The sequence below is a fragment of the Salmo trutta genome, chromosome 13 (genome assembly GCF_901001165.1).
Source record: "Salmo trutta chromosome 13, fSalTru1.1, whole genome shotgun sequence".
Taxonomy (NCBI): domain Eukaryota; kingdom Metazoa; phylum Chordata; class Actinopteri; order Salmoniformes; family Salmonidae; genus Salmo; species Salmo trutta.
In genome coordinates this window covers 32512453-32533043 of record NC_042969.1, presented here as the reverse complement: position 1 = coordinate 32533043, position 20591 = coordinate 32512453, and the positions used below count along the sequence as shown (strand labels likewise).

The window sequence follows — 20591 nt, the reverse complement described above, 5'->3', positions numbered from 1 at the left end:
TTCAGTATTGTTGTAAAAAATAAAAAAATAAATCGGCTTTTTTGGTCCTCCAATAAACGGTATCGGCGTTGAAAAATCATAATCGGTCGACCTCTATTGTGTTTACCCCGGTTGGTGTCAATTCCATTTCAATCTCAGTCAATTCAGAAAGTAAACCCAATCCCAAATCCAATTCCACATTTTCCTAATTCAAAATCATTGAAGAGAATTGGAATGTCAGTGTACTTCTTGAATTGACTGGTATTGAAATGGAATCGAGCCCAACCCTGGTGTTTGTATAGGTCACTCTGTTCCTCTGTTTGGCATAACAGAACACTAGGGCTGGATTCTATTCAGTGATGAAAAACATTCCAGAATACTGGGCATAGAAATGGAATGAAGATCCGACTCTGCATTCCTTATTCTACCTAAAAGACGATCATATCTATTCCCCAAATTCCCTATTCTGCATGAGAGATGGCCATGTCTGTTCTATCTGAATGTTCTGTGGTGTTGTGTCCTCCTGAACAGTGCCCCAGGTGACTCAGTGTGTGTGTGTGTGTGTGTGTGTGTGAGGCGGTGTGTGTGGCGTTACAAGGGGACGTGGCTGAAGAGGTAGGAGACAGATTCCCCGTTGTGGGTCCTGCGGATGGCCTCCGCTAGGATCATAGAGATGTCAATCACCTAGAGGAGAAACAGATGGTTAATAACACAAACTATGTTCAGGTAACCTCCAGATACATGCCAGACTATTCACCGTTAAAAACAGAAACATTGTGTTTTTCTCTCATTTATAGAGTGAACATTTTTTTTAATGATTTTAGCATTCAAACTGTTTAGGTGATACGATTATTCAAACTACTTGCCGTTGTCTTAGATGTTAAACATCATCAGAGTAGCAACAACAGAATTTCAGCTTAAACTACCATTACATTATCGGACAGTATGATAGTCTACTTATGTTAAGGTGAATGACCCTGTTATAACCTCTGACCTGTAACTTAGGACAATAATACAACCTTTGACCCCTAACCTATATCCAAGGACAGTGCTGTGACCCCTGACCTGTATCCAAGGACAGTGCTGTGACCCCTGACCTGTATCCAAGGACAGTGCTGTGACCCCTGACCTGTATCTTAGGACAGGTCTTCATCTTCTCCTCCTGAGGGATAGTGTTGGTGACGACCACGGCTTCGAAGCAGGCGTTGTTGATGCGGGAGATGGCCGGGCCAGAGAAGATACCGTGGGTCAGGATGGCATACACCTTGGTAGCACCAGCTGAGATCAGCCTGATGGTGAAGGGACAGTATCTCCTTAAAAAACTGTGTGGGGGAATATAGAACCTCCACATTTACCTGTATGGATAGACTGATTTTTGCTGCAAGGACTCTCATTTGGATGAAAGAGAAGTGAAACGCGAAATAGTAGTGGGTATTTCCACAGCTCTGTAATACGAATGTCTTGACATCAAATCAGTGATTCAGTTTAATGTATAAGATCATAATCAATGTTTGTTTTTGTGTGGTTAAGATTCAGCCCAGACACTTGGGCATAGATACATATGTCAAGGTCATAAAGTGAGACTTTACTTACTTGTCGGCCGCGTGGCAGATAGTACCACAGGTGTCTGCCATGTCATCCACCAAGATGGCCACCCGGTCCGTGACGTCCCCGACCAGCACCATGCGATCCACCTCGTTGGCCCTCTTTCTCTCTTTGTGAATCAGAGCAAAGTCCACGTTGAGCCTGTCTGCTATGGACGTCACTCTGTCAGACAGAACACAATACAGTGTTAAGAGGAAGCCAAGTCAGAGGCACAACAGTCACCAAGTCGGTCCATTGTTATCGCTTAAAGATTTGTTAGTGTGAAGGAGCAGTTAGACACACAAACGTGTGAATGTAAAGTCCATTTCACCACAGATAAGGCAGAGTTAAAGACATGGTTCAAGGGTAAAACCACCGGAGGTAAAAAAGAGGGAAAGTTGAAGTCCTTAAAGAGGTTGTCTAGCGTGGACAGTACTCCTCTCTCTTTCTTTCCCCCTCTGTCTCCTCCCCCTCTCTCTGATGCATCACATTTTGGCCAAAATCCCTCTGACCAAAAGCTTTTTGACTACTCTGTCCTGTCTCACCTCTTGGCACCCCCTGCGTCTGGAGAGACGATAGTGCAGGTCTTCCACTCTGCGATGTTCTCCTTGATCCACTTCAGTACAGCAGGCTCAGCATACAGGTTATCCACCGGGATGTCGAAGAAACCCTGGAGATACCAGACACACACAGACAGGAGTCAGAGGTTGCCATCTAGCCATTCCACATCCCAGGAACCATCTCTAGTCATTGTGCCCTTGAGCCAGTCACTTAACCCCTATAGAACTCCATGTGGTGTGTGTGTGTGCTGATTGTGTTGTCTGTTGGATTAGGGGGGGCGCAAAAGAAGAATTTACTTCTGACGGACTCAGTGTATCTCTATAGCCTGCCAGACCCCAGTGTCCTCCCTGCTCCTGACCTCTACTGCCAGACCCCAGTGTCCTCCCTGCTCCTGACCTCTACTGCCAGACCCCAGTGTCCTCCCTGCTCCTGACCTCTACTGCCAGACCCCAGGTCCTCACTGCTCCTGACCTCTACTGCCAGACCCCAGTGTCCTCCCTGCTCCTGACCTCTACTGCCAGACCCCAGTGTCCTCCTTACTCCTGACCTCTACTGCCAGACCCCAGTGTCCTCCCTGCTCCTGACCTCTACTGCCAGACCCCAGTGTCCTCCTTACTCCTGACCTCTACTGCCAGACCCCAGTGTCCTCCCTGCTCCTGACCTCTACTGCCAGACCCCAGTGCCCTCCTTACTCCTGACCTGGATCTGTGAGGCGTGCAGGTCCATAGTGATGATGTGGTCAGCCCCAGACACAGACAGCATGTTAGCCACGAGCTTGGCTGAGATGGGCGCCCGACTCTGCAAGCGAACACACACATCTCATTTGCTGTGCTCACATCACATGAAATGAGCTGAGTCTTCCATCTTAAAAGTTGGTCCATACTACATTTCCTTCCTAAGCCACAAGGGGCAGCAGACAGGCTATTCTAAACTACAGTCAACAGACAGGCTATTCTAAACTACAATCAACAGACAGGCTATTCTAAACTACAGTCAACAGACAGGCTATTCTAAACTACAGTCAACAGACAGGCTATTCTAAACTACAGTCAACAGACAGGCTATTCTAAACTACAGTCAACAGACAGGCTATTCTAAACTACAGTCAACAGACAGGCTATTCTAAACTACAATCAACAGACAGGCTATTCTAAACTACAGTCAACAGACATTCTATTCTAAACTACAGTCAACAGACAGGCTATTCTAAACTACAGTCAACAGACAGGCTATTCTAAACTACAGTCAACAGACAGGCTATTCTAAACTACAGTCAACAGACAGGCTATTCTAAACTACAGTCAACAGACAGGCTATCCTAAACTACAGTCAACAGACAGGCTATCCTAAACTACAGTCAACAGACAGGCTATTCTAAACTACAGTCAACAGACAGGCTATTCTAAACTACAGTCAACAGACAGGCTATTCTAAACTACAGTCAACAGACATTCTATTCTAAACTACAGTCAACAGACATTCTATTCTAAACTACAGTCAACAGACATTCTATTCTAAACTACAGTCAACAGACAGGCTATTCTAAACTACAGTCAACAGACAGGCTATTCTAAACTACAGTCAACAGACAGGCTATTCTAAACTACAGTCAACAGACAGGCTATTCTAAACTACAGTCAACAGACAGGCTATTCTAAACTACAATCAACAGACAGGCTATTCTAAACTACAATCAACAGACAGGCTATTCTAAACTACAGTCACACGTACAACTTCAAGTCACTGAAAAACAACTTCAAACTACTCTGCTACAGAAAAGTGATACTGTTCACGTTGTACAGTATATTTTTGGCAGATACATAGAACATGCAATACATTATATTGGGAGGACAAGAACATGCACTAATATAAATAATCAGAGGAATGGAGGCAGGCAGGTGACAAACGGATCCCACAATGACTGCTCACTCGGTTCAGAGTTCACACAGAGGTTGAACTTAAAAATCAGTGGAGATGGCAAAAACTAAACAGTGAGAAATAAAATCTAATCTAAACCCAGGCATGCTCCCAGTCCCATCCATCTGCTGTAGCTGCCTGCTGGAGTCCATCCATGCAGTCAGTGGCAACAACATGGGTGGTTGGGTCACTAGGCAGTGACGTGGTATAATGGGAGGGTTGGGGTCAATTCCATTTCAATTCAGGAAGTACACTGAAATTCCAATGCTTTTCAATTAGAAAATGTGGAATTTGGTTTACTTTCTGAATTGAAATGGTGGTGTGGTATAATGGTTGGTGGTGTAACAGTAAAGTAACTAGGCGTCTGTCGCTCACCCCCACCTTGTCCTTCTTGTCCTGCCGTGCGTAGGGGAAGCAGGGGATGACGGCTGTGACCCGGGAGGCCGAGGCGATCTTACACGCATTGATCATAATCAGCAGCTCCATCAGATTATCATTGATCTCCCCACAGCCGCTCTGTACGATGTAGACATCCTCTCCACGGACACTCTCTCCGATCTCAACACTGTTAGGGCCCAGTGGAGAGGAAAAGTGAAGGGGAGGACAGGGTAAACAACACTCTCTGCTAACACAGCATGACACTAGTGATGATGGATAATCAGGAGACAGAGAAAACACAGCCTACAGGTGTTTAGGGTTAGGGGCCTTAGAAGTGCAGTGACAAGAGAACAGTTGAGTGAGTAGGCTATGTTCAGTGACAATACAACTATGGCATGAGCAAAGTACTGAACAGCACAAAATGAGAAGTGTACAGCTTGTTGCATCAATGTTACAAGTAACAATTGTTTCACGTGTGTTTTTAATAAAACGTGTCACTCAATCATGGTTATAACCTGTATGGGTTGTCAGCTCTCACAATATCCAGAAATTTGTTGAAATGTATGGGGAAGTGTAGTTCGCCCTAAAGACAACAAACTGAGCGCCAAAATTAACCTCAAGAGATGCGTGACAAACTACAAGTTCCAAGCACCTTTGCGAGGCAGCGTCAGAAGCAGCACGCTAACGTAACGTTGCTCACTCATCTTTCTGTAACATAAGATTTAAACAGATTAGCTTTTTATACATTAAAAGTTTACTCTTACCATGTTTCTTGATTGCTGAATTTCTTGGTCACAACCTTCCCGAGTTCCATCCCAAGACGGTCGGCGATTTTGTGAGACAGTTCCCGATGCGAGCTACCGCTAAATATCTTAATGTTCGGCATTTTTTTATGTTCCAGGATGTCGTTCAACGGGAACTAGCTATAGTGCTAGTAACAGCAAGTACCTTTGAGTGATGTACGACCTATTAGCTCTAGTGAACTGTTCGAAATCGACAGCTATCATCAAGCGTGATGCGTTGCCTACCTATCCACCATCATCATCATCATCATTCCCTTCTTCACGCGTGCGCCGGTCCTTCTTCCTGATGGCGCGCACCGCCCACTTCACGTTATTTTGTTCAATCAAAGATAATAGAAATACTGACAAGATACTACATATCTCTCCGCGGGAGTCGTTGTCCACAAAGCAGCACGGCGGGCAGTCTAGCTCCCTTTTATCATTTCTTTAGATTGGTGGATCGCATTGTTTTAATCCTATTTTGAATATTCGACGAGTGTTGTTGACGTTAACCGCGTGTATTCAACGGAGAGAGACGCTACGAATATGCATAGCCATCTCGAGACAATTCCGATATAAAGTGTTTTTTTTCTCAACGTTGCTGGGATGTCACGTGTCCTACTTATAGCAGTGTACTCATAACTTATGCATTACGATAGAATACACCTCAGGTAGCAAATAAGCCATACGTTTTTGTTGTTGACCAAAATCACAACTCATTGACCTCACAAAAACTCTTCGCTTGATGGGAGAAACAACGGAAAACGCCACCTGTGGAAGAGGACAGATTTTCTACCGAAATTGGCCACTCTTTCTCTTCCTCTGGTTGAATGTAATGCGTGAATCCTGTGAAAATGAATGCTTATTGGTTGACAGCCATGGTATATCAGACAGTCTACCATCAGTACAGCAAAATATTTATTTTTACTGCGCTAATTACATTGGTAACCAGTTTATAATAGCAATAAGGTGCCTCTGGGGTTTGCGGTATATGGCCAATATACCACAGCTAAGTGCTTTGTCCAGGCACTCCGTGTCGTGCCGTGCATAAGAACAGCCCTTGGCCATTGCCCATATACCCCAAACCTCCTTATTGCTTAAGTCTACAATGCTGCATTCAAAACGTCTGGGAATTGGGAACTTGGAAATCTCTGACTTCCGACTTCAGTGCATTTAAAACAACTGTGAACTCGGGAAAAAACAAGCTCTGACTTGGAGAAATCGATTTGAACGGTTATCCAACTCGGCACTCCAACTCGGGCCTCTAGAGCTCCGACTTTCCGACCTGAAGATCACTGACCTCATGATTTGACCTCGTATTTTTCAGAGTTCCCAGTTATCTTGAACGCGGCACAAGTGATGGGCATTCCGAATCTTTTTGTGAGCCAGGTCATTTGGCTCCATTCAAATAAATGAGCTGTTCATTTGACTCCCAAACGGCTCTTTATTCAGTAAGGCGTAGAATTGGGAAAACACATAAACAATTAGTACATCTCTAATTTAAAGACTAAAACGTTGCCTACCATTGTCAGATAGTGAAATGTGAGTTCAAATACATTTTTACCAGAACAAATTATTAGATGGCCTGCAAAAAACAAATAATTGATATGCACTGAAAAAACGAGTGCGGACTGGAATGAGTCTCTCTCCTCACTATATTGCTCTTGCACTGAGGATGATGATTTATCTGCGGATACTTGATTATCCTTACATGACTATCTATTGATTGAAGGTCATGCATGTGTTGTTGACACATTGATACGTTAATAACTACAACGAGAATTTAGGTTTACAATTACCCAGCATAGGTTGGTAGGTTGCATATTATGCATTGTAACGTGACACGCTAATGCGACTAGTGTCGCTAGCCCTTGATCATGACTCTCAGTTCCATTACATTAGTCATAACGTAGAGTTTCCACCACTTCCGAATTCACCAGACGAAGTTCCACCTCCATTCATTTTCAACTGTAGCAATGCGCAGGGGATTGTGGGAAGGAGAGCGGCGCAGAGCAATAGAAAAAGTTCTGCTCTGCTTTATGCACATTGCACGTGGAAACCGCTGCCGGTAACCAATCAGGTGAGGAGCAGATGTTTGCGTGAAAATTTTCCCGTCATGAAACATTGTTCTGCTCGTAATTAGTTCCGGGTAAGCGCAACCAAAAAAAGATGGAGGAAAACCATTCATGGCCGTGTCTGGTTTTCCAATTCTGCGTTTGCTAGAATACAAATACAAAATAATAAGGTCAATGGCATGGAGGTGGATTGCAGAGATTGTAGGTGTTGGTGGTGGGTGAAGGGAGATTTGCGCAACAGTGTTTGCTTGTGCTGCTAGCTAGCTATGAACATCAAGCAACCTAAAACTCAAAACTGTGATCAAAGCCACCTTTTGTGAATGTGTTGAGTAAATTAAATTGTGAAATTTTCCCACCAAAGGGTAGAAATCACCTGTAACACACATAACATTGTACATGATACACTAAGCATGAATTTCCAATGTAATATGCTACCAATTGGATTACGGTATCGTAACATCATTCTAGTATATATTGTAGTTTATGGCTCTTTCATTATACTGGTGTCATGACACTGATGATTATAGGTCACTTCCTGTAAATACATAGGCCTACCTGCAATGAATGAGTACTTTGGATAAAGGAAATTGTGGCTTTGACTTGCAAACATTGTTGTGCAAATCTATCTTTACCCACCATCAACACCAACATCTCTGCAATCCTCCTCCAGGCCGTTGACCTTCTGATTTTGTCTCTGTATTCTAGAATTATTCTCAGAAAAGAAACAAGGTAGAATTACAATGCTCCCCACACCACATTCTTTTTTTTATTTTATATTTTTTATTAGCCTACCCATTGCCAGCTGCTTATTTTCATGTACAGTGCTTTACCTGTAATACAAGGGTTGGAGTCGCACTAAACAATTTTAAGGAAATTTCATGACAATCACATTAAACCGATTGGAAAGCTCACAACTGGACAAAAAGTTAAAGCAACACAGAAACAGACAAATTAGAGACAGATCCCTTTTTACACCTTTTTATTGCAGAATTGTGATCTGTGATGAATGAACATTGACACTAGTTTATCTTGAATAATGTTTAAGTTAAGAATTAAAACAAGTTAAACACTTCACTTCAATGAATCAAAACAAGTTAAAGACTTCACTTGAATGAATCAACATTGAATGAATCAAAATATAATTTCACAATATAGAGAGAATCTAACTTGTTTGTAAATGATAGACATCTTAGTATGTAGGCTATTATTACTAAAGCATAATTTCTGGTGAACATGAAAGTCCAACCTTGCTCCACTCCCTGATCTAAATGGGTGAGCAGACATCTATTCCAGTCCTGCAATAATACACATTATTATCAACTTATTCGGTTTGATAAATTGAATCAGGTGTCATAAGCCTGCACACCCAGCAGACCTCTAGTAGGATTGGCTTGCTACAGTTGTATTAAGTTTGTAGCCTACATTATATGTGACTTTTAACTGTATTGTTATATACAACATGTGATAACATCAGTACACATACAACCCATGGTATACAATAATGTGCCAGCAATCTCTTGGGGCATTCACTGGGACCTCTTCATCTGCAGACAGGCTTTTGCAGTTCTCCATATCTGAGGACAGACATCACAAAGAAACAGGCTTCATCTTATTACAATTTGACAGCCCTGACTATTATCTCTCTGTCTGTCTGCATAGTTTTCCTCTCTAGGGACAAGAACTGGAGAATATTTTCATAATGTCATCCAACAACCTGTCCTATAGTACGCAAAGTTGACTAGCTAGCTGGCTAACAAGCAGCCAACACACAGTGGCCTGCTAGTTAACTAACTAATAATACAGGAGACACCGCTTCTTGTCGAAACATACTGTAAGAGTCATTGGACGAAGATGTCTTCTGTAGGGGGAGTTTTATTAAGAGCCGTGACGATCGGTCTGAACATTAAAAACCACACCGGTGCGTCAATCTAAGTAACATAATACAAAAATCCCCATAAAGATCTGTCAGTTTAAACTATAATTATAATTTTTTTTCATGGGCTCCGGCGCCAACAGAGATGGCCGCCTCGCTTCGCGTTCTCAGGAAACTATGCAATGTTTTTTTTTTTTTATGTATTATTTCTTACATTGTTACCCCAGGAAATCTTAAGTTTTATCACATACAGCCGGGAGGAACTATTGGATATAAGAGCAACGTCAACTTACCAACATACGACCAGGAATACGACTTTCCCGAAGCTGATCCTCTGTTTGGTCCACCACCCAGGACAATGGATCGGATCCCAGCCGGCGACCCAAAACAACAGCGCTGCAGGAGGGGCAGAAGAAGCGGTCTTCTGGTCAGGCTCCGTAGACAGGCACGTCGCGCACCTCTCCTGAGTTTACTACTCGCCAACGTCGAGTCTTTTGACAACAAGGTAGATGAAATCCGAGCAAGGGTTGCCTTCCAGAGAGACATCAGAGGTTGTAACACTCTTTGTTTCACAGAAACATGGCTCACTCAAGACTGAGTCGGTACAGCCACCTGGTTTCTTCACGCATTGCGCCGACAGAAACAAACATCTCTCTGGTAAGAAGAAGTGCGGGGGGGGGGTATACCTTATGATTAACGAGACGTGGTGTGATCATAACAACATACAGGAACTCAAGTCCTTTTCCTCACCTGACCTAGAATTCCTTACAATCAAATGTCGACCGCATTATCTACCAAGAGAATTCTCTTTGATTATAATCACAGCCGTATATATCCCCCCCAAGCAGACACATCGATGGCCCTAAAAGAACTTCATTGGACTCTATGTAAACTGGAAACCACATATCCCGAGGCTGCATTCATTGTAGCTGGGGATTTTAACAAGGCTAATCTGAAAACAAGACTCCCTAAATTTTATCAGCATATCGAATGCGCTACCCGGGCGGAAAACATCCTGGACCATTCTTACTCTAACTTCCGCGATGCATACAAAGCCCTGCTCCTCCCTCCTTTTGGAAAATCTGACCACGACTCCATTTTGTTGCTCCCAGCGTATAGACAGAAACTAAGACAGGAAACGCCCATGCTCAGGTCTGTTCAACGCTGGTCCGACCAATCTGATTCCACGCTTCAAGATTGCTTTGATCACGTGGACTGGGATATGTTCCGCATAGCGTCGGACAACAACATTGATGAATACGCTGATTCGATGAGCGAGTTTATTAGCAAGTGCATCAGTGATGTTGTACCCACAGCAACTATTAAAACCTTCCCCAACCAGAAACCGTGGATTGATGGCAGCATTCGTGCAAAACTGAAAGCGTGAACCACTGCTTTTAATCAGGGCAAGGCGACCGGTAACATGACCGAATACAAACAGTGTAGCTATTCCCTCCACAAGGCAATCAAACAAGCTAAGCGTCAGTATAGAGACAAAGTAGACTCGCAATTCAACGGCTCAGACACGAGAGGTATGTGGCAGGGTCTACAGTCAATCACGGACTACAAAAAGAAAACCAGCCCCGTCGCGGACCACGATGTCCTACTCCCAGACAAACTAAACAACTTCTTTGCTCGCTTTGAGGACAATACAGTGCCAACGACATGGCCCGCTACCAAAACCTGTGGGCTCTCCTTCACCGCAGCCAACGTGAGTAAAGCATTTAAACGTGTTAACCCTCGCAAGCCGGCATCCCTAGCCGCGTCCTCAGAGCATGCGCAGACCAGCTGGCTGGTGTGTTTACGACATATTCAATCAATCCTTATCCCAGTCTGCTGTTCCCACATGCTTCAAGAGGGCCACCATTGTTCCAGTTCCCAAGAAAGCTAAGGTAACTGAGCTAAATGACTATCGCCCCGTAGCACTCACCTCCGTCATCATGAAGTGCTTTGGGAGACTAGTCAAGGATCATATCACCCTACCTGACACCCTAGACCCACTCCAATTTGCTTACCGCCCCAATAGGTCCACAGACGACGCAATCGCAATCACACTGCACACTGCCCTAACTCACCTGGCCAAGAGGAATACCTATGTAAGAATGCTGTTCATCGACTACAGCTCAGTATTTAACACCATAGTACCCTCCAAACTCGTCATTAAGCTTGAGACCCTGGGTCTCGAACCCGCCCTGTGCAACTTGGTCCTGGACTTCCTGACGGGCCGCCCCCAGGTGGTGGGGGTAGGAAACAACATCTCCACCCCGCTGATCCTCAACACTGGGGCCCCACAAGGGTGCATCCTCAGCCCTCTCCTGTACTCCCTGTTCACCCATGACTGCGTGGCCATGCACGCCTCCAACTCAATCATCAAGTTTGCAGACGACACTACAGTGGTAGGCTTGATTACCAATAACGACGAGACGGCCTACAGGGAGGAGGTGAGGGCCCTCGGAGTGTGGTGTCAGGAAAATAACCTCACACTCAACGTCAACAAAATAAAGGAGATGATCGTGGACTTCAGGAAACAGCAGAGGGTGCACCCCCCTTATCCACATCGACAGGATAGTAGTGGAGAAGGTGGAAAGTTTTAAGTTCCTCGGCGTACACATCATGGACAAACTGAAATGGTCCACCCACACAGACAGCGTGGTGAAGAAGGCGCAACAGCGCCTCTTCAACCTCAGGAGGCTGAAGAAATTTGTCTTGTCACCAAAAATACTCACAAACTTTTACAGATGCACAATCGAGAGCATCCTGTCGGGCTGTATCACCGTCTGGTACGGCAACTGCTCTGCCCACAACCGTAAGGCCCTCCAGAGGGTAGTGAGGTCTGCACAACGCATCACTGGGGGCAAACTACCTGCTCTCCAGGACACCTACACCACCCGATATCACAGAAAGGCAAAAAAGATCATGAAGGACAACAACCACCTGAGCCACTGTCTGTTCACCCCGCTATCATCCAGAAGGCGAGGTCAGTACAGGTTTATCAAAGCTGGGACCGAGAGACTGAAAAACAGCTTTTATCTCAAGGCCATCAGACTGTTAAACAGCCATCACTAACATTGAGTGGCTGCTGCCAACATACTGACTCAATCTCTAGCCACCTTAATAATTAAAAATTGGATGTAATAAATGTGTCACTAGTCACGTTAAACTATGCCACTTTATATAATGTTTACATACCCTACATTACTCATCTTAAATGTAGATGCTGTACTGTATACCATCTACTGCATCTTGCCTATGCTGTTCGGCCATCACTCATCCATATATATTTATATGTACATATTCGTATTCATTCCTTTACACTTGTGTGTATAAGGTAGTTGTTGTGAAATTGTTAGATTACTTGTTAGATATTACTGCATGGTCGGAACTAGAAGCACAAGCATTTCGCTACACTCACATTAACATCTACTAAGCATGTGCATGTGAGAAATAAAATTTGATTTGATTTAGATTTGTCTCAATCCAACATGTCGCCCTTCCGCATCTGTAATGGAAAATGGCAGAGCTACAGCTTTGTTTGTCAGACCAGGAGACATCCCGAAAGTCGGTCTTCTCACAAAAACATCTGTATCATGACCACTCTATAGAAAGGGGAGACTCTCACAAACACAAAGGTGTTCTCCATTTCGATCTACGACCTACACAATCCCCACAAGACTCGTCTGAAGTTGGTAAAGCTGATGTGCCAACTTTTGTCTGTAGTGTCCGAAACGTTTGGGCTACAAACTAATATGACCCCACTGTAGAAAGGGGAGACGCTCACGAACGTGATGGCGTTCTCCCTACAAGTCTCACAGGACGGGTCTAAAGGTAACCCATACAAATGAATGGAAGAATGGAGGTAGTTTTGTGCCAACAAAAATAAGGGGTTAAATATGTTAATAAATATATATTTAGATATTATCTGAGCTTTCTTATAACTTCCAGAAATAGGACAGACACTTATGTTATTCAATGCGTTTCAAAAGGCCAAATTCAATATTTGATCAAATATTTGATTTCATATATTTTTTTTGGGGGGGGTTACCTAAATGCGTCCTAAAATTCAAAATCAAATAGCTAAATGATCCATGGTATGTTCTTCTGGGGAAAAAATCCATATGTTAACTCTGAACCCCCCTCATGGTTTAGACTTTTAAGAAATTAACACGTATCGCTTACCGTACAGTTTTGGAAGCATAAGGACCTTATCTTTCATATCAGTGAGAAATAATTTTCAAAAGGTTCAATTGATACACCTTGATAGGGTTAGCGTTCCCAAACGGCCATATCTCCATGTTACAGAGAGTGTTTGCGGAAGACAGAGGGATCACATGTGCTAATTAGCTTTCAAGCATACTACGAACACCTGTGTGTAATGGAAGAAGGCCGCCAGAAAGGTGCTGTTACACTGAAAAATACTGTTGGCTGCAACTGTGATGAAGACGTTTAAAACAGTGTACAGCAGTGGAGGCTGCTGAGGGGAGGACGGCTCATAATAATGGCTGGAACGGAGGATTTAATATTTTCTGAATATTCTCAGGTGTTTTGGAGTACCGCCTGCAATTGCACACAAATGTTTAATGACAAGAATGAAGAAAGTATGGCCAAGTAAAGGTTAGTCGAAAATATCCTGAGTGTGGCGAAATATCCTGAGTGTGGCGAAATATCCTGAGTTTGGCGAAATATACTGAGTGTGGCGAAATATCCTGAGTGTGGCAAAATATCCTGAGTGTGGCAAAATATCCTGAGTGTGGCGAAATATCCTGAGTGTGGCGAAATATCCTGAGTGTGGCGAAATATCCTGAGTGTGGCAAAATATCCTGAGTAGGGCTAAAGAGCAGCCTATGCAGAGGTTTAGCTCTGCTGCAGAGGTTTAGCTCTGCTGCGGAGGTTATGTCTACATTGCTAATATTATGCCATGTTCTCTGCAGTAATGTGTTGGCAACGAGTGAAGTTTGGGTTGACATAAAATAGCCTTCAAGCTTTTGGAGTGATATGCTTAGTGACTGAGCAACATGTTCTCTGAATGTAGCCCGACAATAGAGGCCACAGTAATCTAGGCCAGAAGTTTGGAGAAGGACAACATGGATTCGTAGCTACGTGGCTACTTCTGCCCAATGCTCGGTAAGGAAAAGGAAATCTCAAGTAAATCTATTTCATATTAATTTGGAAGTGAATGTCAGATGAGGCCCAAATAACTTGAATGTATCAAACACACATTTCAATCTACACCAAATGTAAATGTGACGTTTCCAAACTGAAGATTATAACTTCAAAACACTTTATTGCTCTTTAAACATGAGACAGGTTGTACAGACAGAAGTACACAGTGAAGACAAGATTATTGACAAATAAATACTAAGTAAATAAATAAGTGCAAACAAACACAGTGGAATAGGCCATGAAACATAGGTCCATTACGTTATGGAACAAAGGTCCATTACGTTATGGAACAAAGGTCCATTACGTTATGGAACAAAGGTCCATTACGTTATGGAACAAAGGTCCATTACGTTATGGAACAAAGGTCCATTACGTTATGGAACAAAGGTCCATTACGTTATGGAACATAGGTCCATTACGTTATGGAACAAAGGTCCATTACGTTATGGAACAAAGGTCCATTACGTTATGGAACAAAGGTCCATTACGTTATGGAACAAAGGTCCATTACGTTATGGAACAAAGGTCCATTACGTTATGGAACATAGGTCCATTACGTTATGGAACATAGGTCCATTATGTTATGGAACATAGGTCCATTACGTTATGGAACATAGAGACACATTCACAATATGGCAACAACGCAACTCAACAATGACAACCACACAATATATTTGTATATTATCATTACATCAAAAATGAAATGTTTGAAAACATTTCCAGGTGATCATGGTGAGAGAATGTTGCTTGATACAGTAAATATTTTGTTTTTATAAAAATAAACATGTCCCATGCTTTATACTCATTATATACTCTTAAAATATACGTTTTCGCTATTAGTTTTCTATGGAACATAACTACTATAAATGATACGGTACAGACATGTTTTGTCTTTTTTTACAAAACGGTGAAGAATTCGGAACCAATCTTCACACGTCAGTTAGTAATTTAAAAGTGTTTTCCAGGTTCACAAATATTCCAACTGTTTTACAATATTTACATCTAGAGTGTAGAATAACACAACTCCGCATAAAGAATTTCCATTGCAAAACATTATTGGCATAAGTAGCCTCCTCATATTTTTGTGGGTGTATATTCTTTCTTTCTCACTTCATAAAACTAGTAGTAACACTGTATCTGCCAACACCACTTGTAACTTGACCGTTTCTGCTTCTTGTAACTCCAAGAACAAAGGTAGAATTGGGGAAACATGCAAGACAGTAGTGCAGTGAAATAATTCACGTGGCCTGGTATGAATAGTATCCTGTCAGAGTATAACAGTTATGGACAGAGTCTGAATAGTTTCTGTTGAGGTTAGCTGTAGGCTGCTTCGATCTCTGTGGTTTGACAACAGGATGAGACAGAAAGACGTTTTCAGACAGAAAACACAGGTGTCAGTTTTATTAAAATACATAGAAAACTACTTTGTGTGTTAGTGATTTATATATATCTCCTGTATTGCACAAGGGATAACAGCACATATAGAGAGCAAAAAGTATAACCCCATTGAATTGTTTGTGACACAGAATCCTGTAAAATAATTGTAGAGAAGACTATAGCAACTTGAATCTTTTCTAAGATGAAATAGTTTATAAAATGGAAGGTGTATGAGGAGTTTGTTTTCTAGAGCTGTGTTCAGTTGACTGAATGTAAACAAAACATGAGCTTAGAGCATGTGTGAGCGGGAGCAAATGCTGAAGGTTGTGCAAAAGTTGAAGGCTAAGCTTGCTAAAGTGGATCTCTCATTTACAAGTGTTGATGTGCCGGTTTAGTGTGGATTGTGATTGTCGTGTGTGAGTACTGTGTGTGTGTCTCTAACCAAGACAGCAATGTGAGGTTGACTACACTAAATACTGCAGAGTGGGGCTGCCTTCATTTCCTTCATGAAGAACATTGATCCTACCCAGCTGATTGGTTAGCCACTAGTGAGTTAGCGTTTCTGTTATATCTGCTCACACTAGGTGTTACATACCTGTGGTTTTATTCTACAGGTGAGTAAATGGGCCCCATGTCTGTTTTATATCAACCCAATTCAAATGTGTGGATTTTCCAATCTTACAGGAGGTACAATTTCCAACATTGTGAATGTGATGTATGTGAAATTGTTGAGGTGCAGGTCATGACATTGTCCGGATGACCAACAGAACTTATTGTGTCACAACAGTTAGAAAATGTAACAAACAAACACGTCAACTACTAACCCAGGCTTTGGACTACCTAATTCACAGAATTCGCTACTTTGACGTTTTCTCTGTGGTATTTTTGCCCAGAGCACATTAAAATGTCTTTAGATTTATTGTAGATGTATTACTCTTTATATTTGTTATACTCAATATCATTTTATATATTATTTTCATTATTTTTATTCTCCACAAAATGGTATACTTTGCTAAAAAGATACAACTCAAATATACATAGAAAAGAATGAGAAGGACCTCTGTAATGTGAGAGTTGGCATGGAGGAGTGGTTAGCCCTGTTTTCACCCAGCATTTCAGAGGTGTAGGTCCTTGCACCTTTTGTATAGCAGTGCCCAGGCGTCTGTCTCTTATGCTAGAACACCACAGGGCCACTCTAGGCTGCAACTGCCACAGCCCCTGTAAACGCATAATGGAGCAGTTGCATTGCGGTTTTTGCTGAGGATGGATCATTGCATGTCCTGTAAACAATAAATAACTACTGGGCATTAAGAGTGTGGACTCAGCCACCCACACTCCCAACTGTCATATATGATTATTTACTAACTTACCCCTTCTTTGTCTCTACTGGGTAGGCAGGGTTTTGATTGGGCGAGAGATGGTGCCCATGTTAGTGGTGATTGTAGTAACTTGGGGACTCACACTCTTGTTAGGCAGACTACTGGAGTGGCCCATCGCCTCCTCGGCTGCACGCAACAGCAAAGTGTAATTGATAGCAACCTCTTCAACCTTCCGCAGCAGCTGCAGCCTTTGGGCCTCTGAACGCACCCCTCTAACCAGCTTGATGAATGTCTGAGTCAGTTCGCAGAGGACCAGGAAGCTGGCCGTAACAACGCTCAGCATGCGAGTGGGGCTCTTCTCGACGCTCGCCACCCGCCTGCACGCCGCCCTGAACTCCTTGAAGCGCACTGCCAGCTCCTGCTTGTACTCGGCGATCCGGGACGGCTGTAGGCGTGATTCGTTATCCACCTGGGGAATGTTAGCGCACTGTCGCAGGATTGCTAGCAGCTCATTAGCATCCAGCTGAGCATTGAGAAAACCGTCCGGCAGGCTGAACGTCTTCCCTTGCAGGGATTCGACCCTCGCCAGGCTCCCCTCCAGAGTCCCACAGGCCCGGAGGTCGATCTCCTGTGTCTGCGGCTCCTCTTCTTCTTCTTCCTCTACTTCCTCCTCCTCCTCCCCGCTGCAGCCCTCAGCGTGGAGAACCTGGAGCGTTTTGCTGACAATGGGCAAGGTCTGAGAGCCCAGCTGCATCCCGGGCAGGACCTGGAGGGTGGTGGAGTAGGAGAGCTCTTCTTTCTCGCTGCTCTCATCTGCCGCCTCACACTTCCTGTAGCAGAAACAGAAGGAGCAGCACTTCTCCTTGTCGTCACTGTCCTCGCTAGGCAACCCCAGCAGCATCTCCGTCGGCGCCCCCTCTCTGCTCTCCCTCAGCAGCTCTTCTCCCTCGATGAAGAACACTCCTTTCTTCCCCTTTGCCTCTGCAGCAGTCGTGTGAGTTTGAGTTTGATTGTGAACGGGCTCCATGGTTGTTGGAAGCCTCAGCCCTGCGGCCCTCACTTGCTCCATCTCCTTCTCCAGGTTCTTGGCTTTGGGCTTGACCTCGGTGTACAGCTGGGTGCCTTCAGCGTTGTCCACCTCTCCGATGCTATACCGCCTCTGGAGCTTCTTGTACTGCGGGGCGCCCATGCAGTCTGGTGTGCGAGACGTGCAGGTGGGCAAGCAGGAAGCCTGCTCCCCCCTTGGTTCCCGTGACTCCAGACTGGTCGAGCGGATTCGGGTGGTCTTGATCTCTAAGGTCTCAGGTCTCCTCTGACCTCCCTGGGGGTGAGGGGTTTTGGAGGTCGCTGGAGGGGTCTTTGAGCGGGGTCTCTCTCTACCTCTATGCTGCTGTGTCTCTGCAGTTGAGCCGACCGGCGTATCGGGCAGCCGGATGCCTCTGCACATCCTCTTGCAGTCGCAGCTGCGGCGTTGTTCTCTGGAGATTCCAGGGGCTTTTAGCACAGGACTTGTAAGGAGCTGGCAAGCACATGGGGTGCATGAGGGGACTGGCGAGGATCCCTGGGGTAGGTACTCACCCCCAGACGACTTGGGCTTCAGAAGTTCTTCCAGAAACTCTAACTCGTACTGCCGGACCTTCTGGAGCTGGGCTCGGCGCTCATCAGTCTCCCGCCGAATCCGAGCTGGGAACGTGGCCGACAGAAGGTTCTTGATACTTAGGAAGGGAGCGCTACGCTGGGCCTTCCCTTTACCGCCACCCTGGTTCTTGCTGTCGGCAGATGGGAGAGTGGAGACCTTGTCCACAGAGCAGGTAGGGTGTGTGGGGTCTCCCAGGAGAGGTAATGTCTTCGGGGGGCATTTATGTGGCTCAGCTTGAGCTTTACCCTGAGACCTCTCTGCCTTGGCCTCTGCTGCTTCCTTCCTCTCAGCTTTCACAGGCATGTGTGGGGACTGGGAGTACTTGGTTGGAACTTGGGGTCTTGTCTTGGTCAAGACGGGGTCTGCTCCTGCTCCTCCTGCTGCTCTCGCTGCGCTCTCTTTGCTGCTGGCCAGTTGGAGGCCTTTGGCACAAAGACGCTCATCATCTGTAGGGGAAGAGGAGTGGAACACCACCCCCTTCTGGGTATGTGGATCCTTCAGTCTTAGCTGTGGCCCGGGTTCTCTAACTGGGCACGTGCAGAACAGGTCATCAATTGGAAAGAGGTCTTTAGAGCTTGAAGGCTTGATGGTCTTGCTAGAGGCAGTCTCGGCATCTTGGCACATGTTTGTGGGGCAAATCTTGGCGGAGGCAGTTCTGTCCACAGGCAAGAGAATGGGTAAGGCTTTGTTGGTAGTGTCCGGGCTCAGCTGCTCAGACTTCTTCCCCTTGACCCCCTCAGAGAAATTCGGGCTTAGTTTGCCCACAGCAGTACCGGGCGACCTTTGATCCTTGCCGACCTTAGGTGCCTGCCCTGGATCGGAGACTTTCAGCTCCTCAGGTGACTTCGCAGGGCGGTCTGGGGTGCACGCTTTGGTGGGCTCTGGTTTTGCCTTCTTGCCTTCACTCGGTTCACTCTGCATTGGGTCTTGGGTAACGTCACTCCCCTGCTCCACTGTGCTGAGAGCTGGACTGGCAGTCTCCTGACCAGGGCTAAGCTTTAGGGGAACAGTCTTACTGAGGATCGCTGGTTTCGAGGGGAAGCCGCCGCGGATCTGACCCATGGAGAATGCACCGCCTCCAATAGTCTGGGTGGTGCAGCCTGGTATGGCCAAGGGGAAGTCTCTGCGACTGAAGATACGCTCCTTGTTGATATGGTGGGCCAGCAGGTAGGCCTGGTTCTGGTGCTGCTTCATGGCCGACACCATCTCTGAGACGTCTGTCAGCTCAGAGGAGTTGGTCTCGTGCCCTGAGTCTAGCGATGACTCAGGCGTAATGGCCGCCAACACAATCAACCCTATGGAAAGAAAGAAACACAAGACACTATAAGGGTCACACGGACGTCATACAATATCACAGACAGATGGAAAACAGTCATTGATTTCTGAAAGATGGCACATCAAATACACTGTTTCTAAGTACTTACACTTGTAAAAATCTCTTGATGTTTCTTTTAAAGCTCTGCTAACCGTCTCTGAGCAAAACCTTGTTTTGCATCAAACTGAATTTTAATCAATACTGAGTAAACTCTTGTGTTTCTCTCGCTATCAAAAGATACAACACAAGAGACTATGTTCAGTGTCAAGCAGTGTGCTGTAAAACAACACGTCAAAATGTAGTCTTTTTGTTCCTGTTTTGGGATGTTAAAGCTTTGAACTTGAATTATGCTGTCAAGCCAGCCCTAATTCATCAGGGCATGAACTCAACAAGATGTCTAAAGTGTTCCACAGGGATTCTGGCCCATGTTGACTCCAATGCTTCCCACAATTGTACACACGGGAAACTGTTGAGCATGAAAAACCATGAAGCATTGCAGTTCTTGACACACTCAAACCAGTGCGCCTGGCACCTACTACTATACCCCGTTCTAAGGCACTTAAATCTTTTGTCGTGCCCATTCACCCTCTGAATGACACACATACACAATCCATGTCTCAAGGCTTAAAAAT

The 20591-nt window shown here is 44.7% G+C and overlaps 2 protein-coding genes across 7 annotated transcripts in view; both read right to left on the bottom strand.

Annotated features, from left to right (window-relative positions):
* Positions 1 to 401: 401 nt before the first annotated feature.
* On the bottom strand, positions 402 to 5770 carry LOC115205660 (ribose-phosphate pyrophosphokinase 1). 3 transcript variants are annotated; one of them, XM_029771855.1, is made up of 7 exons: positions 5184 to 5770; positions 4417 to 4606; positions 2824 to 2922; positions 2109 to 2233; positions 1573 to 1746; positions 1109 to 1268; positions 402 to 663 (listed from the first exon to the last, which is right to left on the bottom strand). In XM_029771855.1, the coding sequence occupies exons 1-7, from the start codon at positions 5303 to 5305 to the stop codon at positions 571 to 573; spliced, it is 963 nt and encodes a 320-aa protein (XP_029627715.1). In that variant the 5' UTR covers positions 5306 to 5770; the 3' UTR covers positions 402 to 570. The 3 variants fall into 3 exon arrangements, with proteins under 3 accessions (XP_029627715.1, XP_029627716.1, XP_029627717.1); XM_029771856.1 differs by having other exon boundaries at positions 4423 to 4606; XM_029771857.1 differs by lacking the exon at positions 2824 to 2922 and having other exon boundaries at positions 4423 to 4606.
* An 8614-nt stretch (positions 5771 to 14384) lies between these two features.
* LOC115205659 (FERM and PDZ domain-containing protein 3) overlaps positions 14385 to 20591 on the bottom strand; it is a 47930-nt gene continuing 41723 nt past the window's right edge. For 3 of the 4 annotated variants that reach the window (XM_029771850.1, XM_029771853.1, XM_029771854.1), the window contains one exon: positions 14385 to 19939. In XM_029771850.1, coding sequence (XP_029627710.1) covers positions 17070 to 19939 — 2870 coding nt within the window. In that variant the 3' untranslated portion in view covers positions 14385 to 17069. The remainder of the gene's footprint in view (positions 19940 to 20591) is intronic. The other variant, XM_029771851.1, reaches the window with a different exon arrangement.